We start from the raw sequence: 13,863 nt of genomic DNA on the forward strand, positions 1-13,863 counted from the left end.
CAAACTCATGTCCATTGAGTTGGCGATGCCATCCAACCATCTCATCCTCTGTCATCCCCTTTTCCTCCTGTCTTCAATCTTTCCCAGCATCAGGGGCTTTTCAAATGAGTCAGTTCTTCACATCAGGTGGCAGTATCCGTCCTTCCAATGAATATTCAGGACTGATTTCCTTTAGGATGGACTGGTTGGGTCTCCTTGCAGTCCAAGGGACTCTAAAGAGTCCTCTCAAACACCGCAGTTCAAAAGCATCGGTTCATTGACACTCAGCTTTCTTTATAGTCCAACTCTCACATCTATACATGATGACCGGAAAAACCAAAGCTTTGGCAGACCTTTGTTGGCAAAGTTATCTCTCTGCTTTTTAATATGCTGTCTAGGTTGATCATAACTTTTCTTCCAAGGAGCAAGTGTCTTTTAATTTCATGGCTGCAGTCACCATCTGCAGTGATTTTGGAGCCCAAAAAAATAAAGTCTGTCACTGTTTCTGTTGTTTCCCCATCTATTTGCCATGAAGTGATGGGACCAGATGCCATGATCTTAGTTTTCTGAGTGTTGAGGTTTAGGCCAACTTTTTCACTCTCCTCTTTCACGTTCATCAAGAGGCCCTTTAGTAGTTCTTCACTTTCTGCCATAAGGGTGGTATCATCTGCATATCTGAGGTTATTGATATTTCTCCCGGCAATCTTGACTCCAGCTTGTGCTTCATCCAGTCCAACATTTCTCATGATGTTCTATACATTTAAGTTAAATAAGCAGCCTTGATGTACTCCTTTCTCAATTTGGAATCAGTCTGTTGTTCCATGTCCAGTTCTAACTGTTGCTTCTTGACTTGCGTACAGATTTCTCAAAAGACAGCTCAGGTAGTCTGGTGTTCCCATCTCTTTACATTTTCCATAGTTTGTTGTTAGCTGTAAAATAACAGTACCTACCTTATGTAGTTATTATGAGGATTAAATGAGTTCATATATATAAGGTACTTAAAACAGTATTTAGCATGTAGTAAATGCTCAATAAATGTTGTTTGTCATTATCATTGTCATCATTATTTCTCATGTAAACAAGCCTGGTCTGTCGCTTTACAAAGACTGAGCTATTTCTAGTGGAAGAGCTGGCCAGCCATGTGAAAAGAACTTAGCCATGTTGATTATGGCCTTCCACGGCATCTGCCACATAACATTGAGCCAGACACTTTCTTGTGACCAGAATGAGTTCCTCCTTTAAAATTCCACCCCTTCTTTTATGGCATGTGTCACATTCTTCCATTATTTCCATTTATTTATGCTCAGATTAGGCTATTTATTCAGGAAACAGAAATTGAGTATCAGCAAAGATAAGTGAGATATGGAGAATCCAATACAATATCTTTTTGAATGAAAGAAATGCAAAAGATAATGAAGAAATTTGCAACATAAGGGGAGGAGGGAGAGATGGAGCAATATAGGAGCAAAGTTTTATATACTACTGAAATTAAGATGATAATTATAATTACTAGTATAATCACTAGGAAGACAACTCAAAAATATGTAGTAAAAGGGAATTAAAATGGTACTGTAGAAAATATGTCTATTTGACATGAAAGGAGACAGTAATGGAGAAACTGAGGAATAAGAAGAGACATAAGACGTACAGGGGGGATAATAAAGAAATGGCAGAAGTCCTTCTTATCAGTAATTATATTAAATGTAAATGGATTAAACTCTGCCCAATTAAAAGGCAGAGATTGGCAGAAATGATTTGTTTAAAAAATATGACCCAAATTTATCCTATCTACAAGATGTCCTTTAGATTTAAAGACACAAATAGGTTGATGGTAAAAAGATGGGAAAAGATATTCCATTCACAGTAACCAAAAGAGAGCTTGAATGGGTATATTAACACTGGACAGAACAGACTTTAAGACAAAAATTGTTGTAAGAAACTAAGAAGGACATTATATAATGATAAAAAAGTCAATCTGTAAGAAGATATAGCAGTTGTAAAATATATGCACCTAACAGAGCCTTAAAATATATGAAAGAAAAATTGACAGACTTGAAGGAAGAAATAGTTCAACAGTAATAGTTGGACACTTTATTACCATGTTTTTAATAATGGGTAGAACAACTGGACAGAAGATCAGCAAGGAAATAGAAGACTTGAACAATACCATTAACCAATTAGAGCAAACAGGCATCTATAGAACACTCCACTCAACAGTAGTAAAATACACATTCTTCTCAAATGCACATGGAACAGTCTCTGGGATAGAGCATATGTTAGGCTACAAAACAAGTGTCATATAAAAGGTTGCAGTTGTATAAAGCAGAGGTCCCCAACCTCTTGTCAGTGAACCAGTACCTGTCCATGTCCTGTTAGGAACCAGGCCCCACCGCAGGAAGTGAGCAAGGGCAAGCAAGCAGAGCTTCATCTGCTGCTCCCCATCATTCCCATCGCTTGTATTACCATCTGAACCACTTCTCTCCCCTGCCCCCATCCTTGGAAAGATTCTCTTCCACAAAACTGGTCCCTAGCTCCAAAAAGGTCTGATGCTGGAGCTGAAACTGCAATACTTTGGCCACCTGATGCAAGGAACTGACTCATTGGAAAAGATCCTGATGCTGGGAAAGATTGAAGGCAGGAGGAGAAGGGGACGACAGAGAATGAGGTGGTTGGATGGCATCACCAACTCAATGGACATGAGTTTGACTAAGCTCTGGGAGTTCGTGATGGACAGGGAGGCCTGGCGTGCTGCAGTCCATGGGGTCGCAAAGAGTCAGACACTACTGAGCGATTGAACTGAACTGATATCAAAAAATGTTACAACTCAATAATAAAAAGATAATAAAAATAATAAAAATCTTTTAACAAATATAAAAAGAAATCTTACAACTCAATAATAAAAATTTAAAAATAGCCAAAGGGTTGCACAACATTGAAAATGTACTAAATGCTACTGAATTATATATTTTAAGATGATTAATAGTTCATTTTATTACATGTGAATTTTAAAAAATAGGCCAAAATTTGAACAAACAATTCTCCAAAGAAGATAAAATAATGGCCAATATATATCTGGAAAGGTACTCAACATCATAAGTCATTAGGGAAATGCAAATTGAAACCACAATTAGGTACCATTTCATACTCTTTAGTATGCTATCATAATTTTTTTTTTTAAAGGAAAATAGTAAGTGTTAGCAATGATGTAGGGAAATTAGAATCCTTGTTTGGTGGGAATGTAGATTAGTGTAACCACTATAGGAAACAGCTTGGCAGTTCCTCAAAAGTAAAACATAGAGTTACTATATGACTGAGCAATCCCACTCCTACTAGAATAATCCCAAGAAAATTGAAAACACACACACACACTTATATATACATATATATAGGCATAGTGTACACAAGTGTTCATAACAACAATCATGATAGATAAAAAGTGGAAATAATTCAAATGTAATTGAAGAACAATAAACAAAATGTGATATATCCATATAGTGGAATATTACTTGGCCATAAGAAGGAATGAATTGCTGATTTTGTTATACGAACCCTAAAAACATTATTCTAGGTGAAAGAAGCCAGTCACAAAAGACCACATATGGCAAGGTTCCATTTATGTCCAAAATAGGCAAATCCATAGCGACAGCTAATAGACTAGTGGTTCCCAGAAAATGAGGGGAGGGGAAATGGGGAATAAATGCTAATGGGTTTGGGGTTTCTTTGGAGGGTGATGGAAATGTTCTGGATTTAGTTATCAGTATGGCACAATTTGATGAAAACTGGACATTTTCGGGGTTATGTGGTAACTTTGCCTAGAGGTCCAGTGGTTAGGGACTTGGTGCTTTCACTACTGAGGGCCCAGGTTCAATCCCTGGTCAGGGAACTAATATCCCACAGGCTGTGCAGGGCAGCCAAACAAAAAAAGATTATATGACAACTCTGGAAATCAGATCCACACCCCTGTAACCTCTGTTTGTTGTGATTTGTTATTGTTTGCTTGGTTAGTGATTTTTCTCAACTTTTTTTGGTAAAGTCTGTATTTTCTGTTGTGTGTGGCTCACCCAAGTCTGTGTCTCTTAGCTTGGTGGTCAGTTTGTGTTTCAATAGAGTTCCTTGAATGCCCAGAGCAAAATCAAAACAAGACAAAACTCTCCCAAGCTTTGCAGACTGGCTCGACTGGGCATTACTCCAAGGCTTACCAGTCTGTTTACAACTCTGTCTGAATTCTTGCTGCTTCTTCTCTGCCTGAAGGCTACCAGAGGTGAAGGCTTAGCATCTTCTCAAGTGTTTTATGGAGCACACATCCAGCCCTGGGTATGTGAATTGTCTTCTTGATTCCCCAGGATCCTTGGGAGCTTTTAAAAGCCCTTCCGGACTCACCTTGTCCCCCTATATCTTCTTTCCTGGCCTCTTTCTGCCCAATCTTTTCCTTCTGTCTATTGCTCATCCCAGTGATATCCCTTGCTCAGGCTGCTGCATCCAATACTTGTGCCTTTAAGTGCTTTTGACAAAAACATCCTGGAAGCTTCCCACCAACCCTGGAACCCCTCCAAGTCGGGCAAAACAAAGGCAAGCCTTTGTGCCAGGCAGGTCAGAATCCACAACCACAGTTTCTAAAAAATAAAGTCCTTATTGCTCCCTCAGTCCTCATGACAACCACAGTGTGTAGTTTAAGGGATAGTTGGCAGGTGATTTAAAATGCTGCAGTGTTCTCTGCCCATAAAGCAAATGCTTCTTTCTTCACCAGGCCTTCCTCTGCTTGTTATAAGTTTTTAACTAGACTCCAGAGTTCTATAAAAATTGATTCAGACAGTGTTTATGAGTTCATTCATGGTTTTTCTGGAGGAATAGTTCCCTGGAGTTCTTTTATTCCACCGTTTTCAATGACATCACTTGTAACAACATTGTGAATATATTAAAAACAAAACACTTTGAAAAGGTCAAAATGCTGACTTTTATGGTTTTTGAATTTTGTCTCAATAAAAAAGGTAGTGACAAGTTAAAGAAAGATATTCTGAGTTCATAGAATGGCCTTAAAAGACTTTTAGAGCCAGACATTAAGATGGGAAGACATTAAAACACCTTAACTGAGCAAAAAAGTGGGAAACCCCCAAACAGTAGAGTGATCCATACTCAGATCAAATGGAAGATCAAAACCACCCACTTGTAAACATCTGGAATAGAGTCACATCTTGAGTCCCAGCCCAAAACTGTTGGATCGTTAAGGGACCTTGGTCCACCAAGGAAGCTCATCGGTTAGCTGTTGCTGTATAACAGACAACCTAAGTAGCTAAAAACAACAGCCGTTTCACTGCTCACAATTCTATGGGTCAAAATGGACAGGATCCAGAAGAACTGAAATCAAGACTTCAAAACGATATTGGTGCTCTGTTGTTGATTGCAGCACTACTGGCAGCAGTCACAATGTAGGAACAACTCAAATGTCCACTGATAAATGAAGAAAGAAAATGTGGGATATACTACAACGAAATGTGGAATGTTGTTGTTTAGCTACTAAGTCGTGTCTGACTCTTTGCAACTCCGTGGACTGTAGCCCATCAGACTCCTCTGTCCTTGGTTTTTCTCAAGCAAGAATACTGGATTAGGTTGCCATTTCATCCTCCAGGGGATCTTCCCGACCTGGGGATCAAACCTGCATCTCCTGCATTGGCAGGTGGATTCTTTACTACTGAGCCACCAGGGAAGCCTTAAAAAAGAAGGAAATCCTGTAATATGCCACCACATGGGTTAACCTTGAGGACATTATGCAAAGTGAAATAAGTGCTAGACTGAATGTGCCTCTTGTCCTCCCACCCTAATTCATTTGTGGAAGTCCTAATCCCCAATGTGATGGTATTTGGAGATGGGGACTTTGGGGGACAATTACGAGAATGGGGCTTTCATAAATGAGATTACTGTCATTGTAAGAGACAAGACAGAGTTCTCTTTCTCTACCATGTGAGGACATAGCAAGAAGGTATCCATCTGCAAGCCAGGAAAAGGGCTTTCACCAGAAACAGATTCAGCCAGTACCTTAATCCTGGACCTCTTAGCCTCCAGATCTATGGGAAATAATGGCCACTCAGTCTGTCATATTTGTTACGGCAGCCCAAATTGACTGAGGCAATGAGCCAGTTACAGAAGAACAGGTACTGCATGAGTCTACTTATATGGGGTATCCTAAATAGTCAAACTCATAGAATCAGTGGCTTTGCAGGTGCTAGTGGTAAAGAACCCACCTGCTAACACAGGAGACATAAGAGATGGGGGTTCGATCCCTGGGAAGATCCCCTGGAGGAGGGAATGGCAACCACTCCAGTATTCTTGCTTGGAGAATCCCCTGGACAGAGGAGCCTGGCGGGTCACAATCCATGGGGTTGCAAAGAGTCGGACACAACTGAAGTGACTTAGCACACGCACACATTGGGGAGTGCATTTATAATATCTTAGGTAAAGGGCCAGGTTATAAAACAAATTATCATCTTATTTCTATAAGATATATTGACATTTATATTGACATCTAAATTTATGGACAGAAAGCTTTTTTTACAAAAACCAAAACATTTGCAGGAACCATCTATGATTTTTTTTATCTTCTTGCATTATTGCTCTTTTCATTTATATTTCCTAATTATTCTATAGTGAATACCTATTTGGTTATTACTGTATAAAGTTTTTTTTTTTAAAAAATGTCATGCTAAGGAATCTGAACCTCGTTCTTAAGGTGATGTAAATTAAATTTTTATAAATTAAATAATTAATTTTATAATTAATAAATAATATAATTATTATAATTATTGTAAAAGTAATAATTATTAATTTTATAAATTAACTAATTAAGTGTCCTCAGCAACTTTGCCAGTTAAAAGAGTCTCATTGAGACCCCTCTGGGAAGAGGAAGTCTCCATTAATTAGATGGCAAATGTATCCTGCCTGTGTTTTTCTTGTAAACTTTGACTTCTGTGCCAGACCATGCCAAGTCAATATAGTAAGGGACTGGGAGAGCAGATTTAGGGCCTTATTAGGCCGTTGGGGCCAGTGGGCAAAAGGTGGTGCTTTCTGGTAGTGTCCAGTTCCAGGCCATGTTGTCTAAACTAGCAAGGCAGCCAGATGAAGCTCCGGCAGAAAAATTCCAGTAGAGGGTCTGGGGAGGCGTGGTTTTGTGATGAAGGTTGTTTTTCTGATTTTGTTTTGGAGCAGCAAGCTGTTGGGTTCAAACTGTTGAGCAGTTTGTGTCCTGGGGCCCCCTGGCTCAGGCCCAGCTCATTCGTGTCTGCTTCTGTGAACCTTCCTTACAGGAAAACTTGATTGGCGCTCTCTTGGCAATTTTCGGGCACCTTGTGGTCAGCATTGCACTGAATCTCCAGGTATGTTCCCATCCCCCTCGCTGCCTGGTGCAGAGAGGCAGCCAGAGCCGGGTTATCCGGTGTAGGCGTGTCAGCGTGTCTGCCTCCTCCCAGTGGGATGTCACCTACCCCATCCCGGGGCTGGGACAGTACCTGGTGGGTTGTTCCAGGATACTCTCTTGGTTCTGTGCCCCCACTTCATCCCCCGTCACCCCTCAACTATGAAGACAGTGCTCTCTGTTATTTAGAAGTCTCTGGGGGTGGTGGGGTGCCCTGGAGCCGCTGCTGTGGACGCCCTGCCTCACATGCCCTCGGCCTTGTTGAGATCCAAGCCACAGGCAGCTGTGGCTTGGAGTGAGCTCAGAACACCGTGGGAACGAGCCCCACCGGCTGCAGGGGCAGCGAGACAACCAGCTGCGGTTGTTGGGTGCTGGTGGTGGTTGCTAGTGCCCCGGGGCAGCCTTCAACCAGTGGGGTGGGGAGTCAATGGATAAATACCCGCAACCCCCTGTCCTTGCGGTGGATGGTTCTGAGGAGCGTTCACAGGGCTTCTTAGAGGGTCCTCAGTGGAACGGAGCCCCAGTTACCTTAAGCACTAACTCACCCTCTAGTGTACCCTTCAATCACCTACTTCCCTAGCCTGTCTCGCTTTCCGCCTCCCTGATTTTGCTTCCTGGAATCACCTCCCAAATCTATGCCCTGCTTCCTAGCCCTTGTCTCAAGGACTGCTTCTGGGAAGCCCAGCCTAAGACTTGACACCTGAGACCTTAAGACTTGACACCTGAGACCTCACTGGGGGTCCCGTGGCTAAGACGCCATGCTCCCAATGCAGGGGGCCCAGGTTCAGTCCCTGGTCAGGGAACTAGACCCCACATGTTACAACTAAAGATTCCACATGCCACAACTTAAAAAGAAAGAAAGAAATAAAAAGACTAGACACCTGCAAGCCAGACAAATACAGCACATTGACTAATCCTTTTCCCTTCACGCTGCCCCCAGCTTCAGCGAGCAGGCTGCTCTGCCTCTCTAGAGCGGGCACATGAGCACTTTGCTCCCACGTGTGCACACGTGTGTGTTTCTGAGGCTGCGTGGTCTCTTGGCTCCTTGTCTGGCTCCCCCTCCTCCCTCTGCAGACCAGCTCCTCTGCTTCCGTATCTGCTTCTACACAGCGCCGCACCATGATCCAACCCACGTGGCAGACTTGACCCTCTGAGTCAGCATGCCTTTTGGGCTTTCCTTAGTCACTGCCTCAGGGTCTGTGTCCCGAGTTCACATTTCCAGAACCAGGAATACTGTCCCTGCTTGGGCCAAGTGTCCACCTATGGGAGGGGAAGATCCACTAACACTCACAAATCTGCCCAGCAGAGCTGCCGGCATTTCTCCAGAAAGGAGTGTATCCAGGTGGGCACCCTGAACAAGGGGACTCCTGAGCCTTGCAGTTAGAGGGTCAACCCGAGGGCCGGGCTAAAGTGGGGGTCCTTAGGTCATGGTTCTCACCCCAGACTGCCCATAGCCTGTGATGTGCATCAGAAATGCACATTTCCAGGCCTTGCCCACACCTCCCCTCTGAGAATGAAGCCCAGGCATGTGTATTTTTCAAAGCTTCCCAGAGAATGTAAAGCCTCGCAGCCAGTTTGAGAGCTCTTGTCTCAGAAGAGCAATCTAAGATTTAGAACGTCAGTGTTTACTCTTTTCTGAGGGAGGACTCAGAAAAATCTGACAATCTCCCCCAAGTTATTTTTAAGAGTGGCGGGGGGGGGGTGGGGAGTGGATTTAGGGTTCGTGTGCTGTAGCATCTTTTCCCCAGAGACCTGGACGAATCATATTCTTTCTTGGACTTCTAGAAGTACTGCCACATCCGCCTCGCAGGCTCCAAGGACCCTCGGGCCTATTTCAAGACCAAGACATGGTGGCTGGGCCTGTTCCTGATGCTTCTGGGTGAGCTGGGCGTGTTTGCCTCCTACGCCTTTGCTCCCCTCTCTCTGATCGTGCCCCTCAGCGCTGTCTCTGTGATAGGTAAGACCCAGCTCCCGCCCCACGCCTCCCCTGGGACTGGCCCACCTCTGTGATCGGTGTCATTGCCAGGATCAAAGAGACTTGTTCAACAAGCCAGCTCTTGCTTTGCTAATAAAACCTAACACTTACCGAGGGCTTCGTGCACAGCAGCCCCTACTCTAAGCACTGTACAGATACTGATTCTCCTGGCAGCCTTTTGAGGGAAACACTGTTATTATTCTCATTTTACAGATGAGGAAACTGAGGCACAGGGTGGTGAAGCTACTTTTCCCAAATCACACAGCTAGTAAGGAGCAGGGCTGGGATGCACACCAGGCTATTTGCCTCCCGAATCTGTTTAAGATTCAGAACGTTTATCAGAATTGCTTTTTGTTTCTACTGCAAAAGGAAGATTAACCTTGACCCGTTCATCCTAACACCATGAAAATAAACTAAGCTTTCATAGAATTCAGATATCCCACACCATCTGAGTCAGCAGAGAAGCCCCTGTAAGAAATGCACATTCAGCTTATTCACTGATCTTTTTACATCAACTGATATCATTTTAAAAACATCATCAACTTTCTCATCTGCCATTTTTTCTGTAATGTCTATAATCACTGAACCAGTGTTTCAGACATTTTAACCATCTAGAAGACAAAGGAGTTTTGATGTTCATGATGTCATAAATAAAATAGAATTAGAAAAAAATTCTTTTTTTCTTAAATAAAAGATGTCAGTAGATTAGTGGACAATAGTTTTTTGTACGTAGGAGCAAGCACAGTGAACTTGCTTTGAAATATTTCCTTTCATCTTGCTGGCAAGGATTGCAGTGCTAAGAAGCTGTTCCCTGCTCTTAAAGGAGAAAATCGTATTTTGAGTCTTAATCCTCCTGGAATTAAGAGGCCCTCTTCAGAGGGCCAGCAGGGATGGCCTATGACTGGCAATTATGGCCCCTCTTGTACCCAAGGCAGACATCACTAATCAACCATAGCCTTCCTTCCTAGTGAGCCTGGATGGGTCCTCAGAATCCTCAGGGCTTCAGGCAGTCATTACCAATTACCAGGAGTTGGCAAAGGAGTGGAAACTTATTTCCTTTCCCTCATCCTATTTATTGAAAGCCCCACTTTCTTGACCAAGGTGGGTAAACAGGCAGCCTACAAGATGACCAAGATCTTCAGGCATGCCATGGTCTTACCCACACAGTATTGTGTCAGAATATCATTTGAGTGCCTTTCGTTGAGGCAGGTTGTCTGCCATCGTCTTGACTTCTCCGTACTGTCTTACAACTGGCCCGTGTTGCACACTTCTGCTGTTGCTCAGTCCCAACAGGGTTTTAGTTGATTTGTCCTCTGCCCATTGCTGATCTGTCCGAAGGGCTCTCAGAACCTTTATTCACAAAGAGGAATATGTGACTGAATGACAGGTGCTTTAAATATTAGCCTTTAAAGTTTGATAAGGATCAAATAACCAAATTCTTAAAAACAGACTGAATAATGATGGAACTTCAGGGATCAGCCCCCTGGAAATTACGGGGCTCTTAGAGCTTCTTAGTCACCCAGCAAAAAATAACATTAAAAACAATAACTATTAAAATAATAACCACCATTTATTGGGTACCTATTACGTATTAGTCACTGTTCCAGATGCTTTAATAATAATAAAAGCTCAATGATTGATCACAAACTGTGTGATAAGTAATTCGCATGTGTTATCTCTTAATTGCCCCTATAACTCTGTGTTCTGAGTCGCTTAGTTGTAACCAGCTCTTTTGCAACCCCATGGGCTGTAGCTCGCCAGGCTCCTGTGTCCATGGAACTTTCCAGGCAAGAACACTGGAGTGGGTTGCTATTTCCTTCTCCAGGGAGAAGTAGGTATTTTCAGTGATGTGCTGATAAACAAACTTGAGAGAGAAAAGGAAAGAAGAGAGAAGGTGGAAGGAGGTAGGGAAGGGACAGAAAAATGAGAAAGAAAAGGAAGATCTGATTTGTAGTGTTTCTGGCATAAATATAGGATGTAAATACTCACATTGTGGCTGATTCCGAGCTACTAATGGTTTCCTGACTATTAATGTCCGGCCCACTGGTGCAGGCTGGATCCAGTGCATGGTTTCAGTGACTAGGGAATGAATTCTCAGGAGAAGTGACCTACCCAGGAAACGCAGCCAGAAGTAGCAGAGCTGAGACCGTAATCCAGGGCTGTTCACAATCAACGCCAGCCTCCTCTTTTAGGACAGTCATAAGGGAGTTTGAATACATCTGCAGGCTTGGAAGAGTCAGGAAGAGAAAAGAACCGGGGGGCATCAGAGGTGGACATCGCCACGGAGGAGCGGGAGCCCTGGCCCCCAGCAGCCCTAGCTTTGAGCCTTTCCTTGCCAGCTGCATGGTCTTGAGGGATCCCTTCCCTCTCTCAGCCCCCGTGCCCCCATTTTTCACATGGAGTCATAATCGCGCCCACCCCAAAGAGTGAACGTGCCAGAAGGAACTTGTGTGAGTTGCCGGTCACACAGCAGATAGTCAACCCCCGGTGCTCCTGGCCTTTTAGGAAATCCTCAGGGAGACTCAGAGAGGAGCCTCTGTTTTGAAGATGGGCATTACAAGGGGCTGAGCTCTTGGGAGCAGGAGTGACAGCTTAGGAAGTACCCAGCTCCAGTGCAAATGAGCCAACCCAGAGGGCATGGGCGAAGGGACTCGCATTTGACTGCCGGTAGCTTCAGTTTTCTTCTTCCTCTGCTTTTCTTTCCTTACAGCCAGCGCCATCATAGGAATCATATTCATCAAAGAAAAATGGAAACCGAAAGACTTCCTGAGTAAGTTCGTTGGTTTGAGCCCGTGTTTGTAGTTTTATTCTTGTGCCTTTTTTTTGTTTGTTTTTTTCATTATAAAACCAGCTCCTCCTAATCTAGAGATCATCTGTCTCCTTCTCCTCTGTGTGGTTCTATAGCCCACCCTCAGCAGGCTACTGAGGGCTGGATTTTTAATCAGTGGTTCCCAAACCTGGCTATCCATCAGAACCATCTGTGAGACTTTTTAAAATGGGCTTTCATTCATTGCATATAATCAGTATTTATTGAACATCTATTGTTGGGATTTTAGTAGGCCCAATAAAAGGCGCCCTCTTTCTCTGAGTTTTAAAGCAGTGGGAACTAAACAAGGAAGCCAAACATGGGAGGTCAGAAATTATGCTTTGTTACTTACAAAAGTTAGATTAGAACATGCAGCCACACGAGCTTGTTTACATGCTCCTCCAGTGCACCCCAGCCCCCAGCTAGACCTCGGGCTAGTCTCCCAAGGAAATATTTAGGTTTACAGAATGGAACACTTATCCAGAATTACTGCTGTACATACCCTGTTGCAGAGAAGGGAGAAAAAAGAACAAAACCCGAGTGTTTAAATTCTTTTCATAGACTCTCTCCATTCAATTCAGAAATGTGGACCAATGAATGGGGCAAGAGGCAGAAGTGTGGGTCCACTGGAGGCTCCTCCACATAGAAACCCAAGGGGTGGGGAAGAAGTTACCTACTAAGTTCCACCCTCTGCCATGGGTGCTGAGGATATAGCAGTAGGACAGATGGAGGTTATTGTCTAATGTATATATTATATATATGTGTGTATGTGCAGACATGCTGAGTCGCTTCAGTTGTGTCCGACTCTTGGACCCTATGGACTGTAGCCCGCCAGGCTCCTCAGTCCATGGGATTCTCCAAGCAAGAATACTGGAGTGAGTTGCCATGCCCTTCTCCAGGGGATCTTCCCAGCCCAGGGATCAAACCTAAGGCTCCTGCATTGCAAGCAATTCTTTACCGCTGAGTCACTGGAGGAGCCCTATATATATATGTATACATCTGTATACATGTTTATATATAATAAACAAGTGAACTATATGACTAAATCAACAAGATAATTCTAGATCTTAGTGAGTGCTTCAGAGAAAACAATGCTTTATGGTGGGGCACTGGGAACATGGGGATGCTTTTCCTAGACTAATCAGGGATAGACTCTCTGAAGAGGTGGGGCCCAGATCCAAGTAATACTGAGGAGACTACCATTGCAAAGGTCTGTGGGCAAAGTGTTCTATGCAGAGGAAGCAGCAGGTGCAAAGGCCCTGAGGCAGGAATAAGTTTGGTGCATCTGGTATCGGTAAGGCTAGCATAGTTGTAAGGTGATGAGTACAGGAGGAAGGAGGACATGAGCACAAGGAGGCATGAGGCATCCGTACTGGATGATGTAGGACCTTACAAGCCACGCTAAGAAGTGACATAATGGTGGATCCAGGCTGTATTCCCAGAGACTTTGAATCTGGGCTGAGGGCCCTGGGCATTTGCGTTCTTACAAAGCTCCCCAGGATGAAGTATATTTGTCTGCAACTTGCTTTGAAATATATCCGAAAATAACCTGGCTTGAAGAATGAGTGGAGAGATGAAGAAAATGGATCGATAGCCAATAAAGCAAGTATAAGAAAATGTCAATTTAGAATCTTGGTGTGGGACTATGGGTGCTTGCTATACAACTCTTTCAACTTTTCTGTGTGTCTGAAAGTTTCT

General features: G+C 43.3%; 1 protein-coding gene across 2 annotated transcripts in view; it reads left to right on the top strand.

The window, feature by feature from the left end:
• The window catches only part of NIPAL3 (NIPA like domain containing 3), a 49,023-nt gene that overhangs the window by 11,625 nt on the left and 23,535 nt on the right, over positions 1-13,863 (top strand). For both annotated transcript variants that reach the window (XM_020902055.2, XM_020902058.2), the window contains exons 2-4: positions 7,278-7,346; positions 9,170-9,341; positions 12,070-12,129. In XM_020902055.2, coding sequence (XP_020757714.1) covers positions 7,278-7,346; positions 9,170-9,341; positions 12,070-12,129 — 301 coding nt within the window. The remainder of the gene's footprint in view (positions 1-7,277; positions 7,347-9,169; positions 9,342-12,069; positions 12,130-13,863) is intronic.

The sequence above is a fragment of the Odocoileus virginianus genome, chromosome 30, assembly GCF_023699985.2.
Source record: "Odocoileus virginianus isolate 20LAN1187 ecotype Illinois chromosome 30, Ovbor_1.2, whole genome shotgun sequence".
Lineage (NCBI taxonomy): Eukaryota > Metazoa > Chordata > Mammalia > Artiodactyla > Cervidae > Odocoileus > Odocoileus virginianus.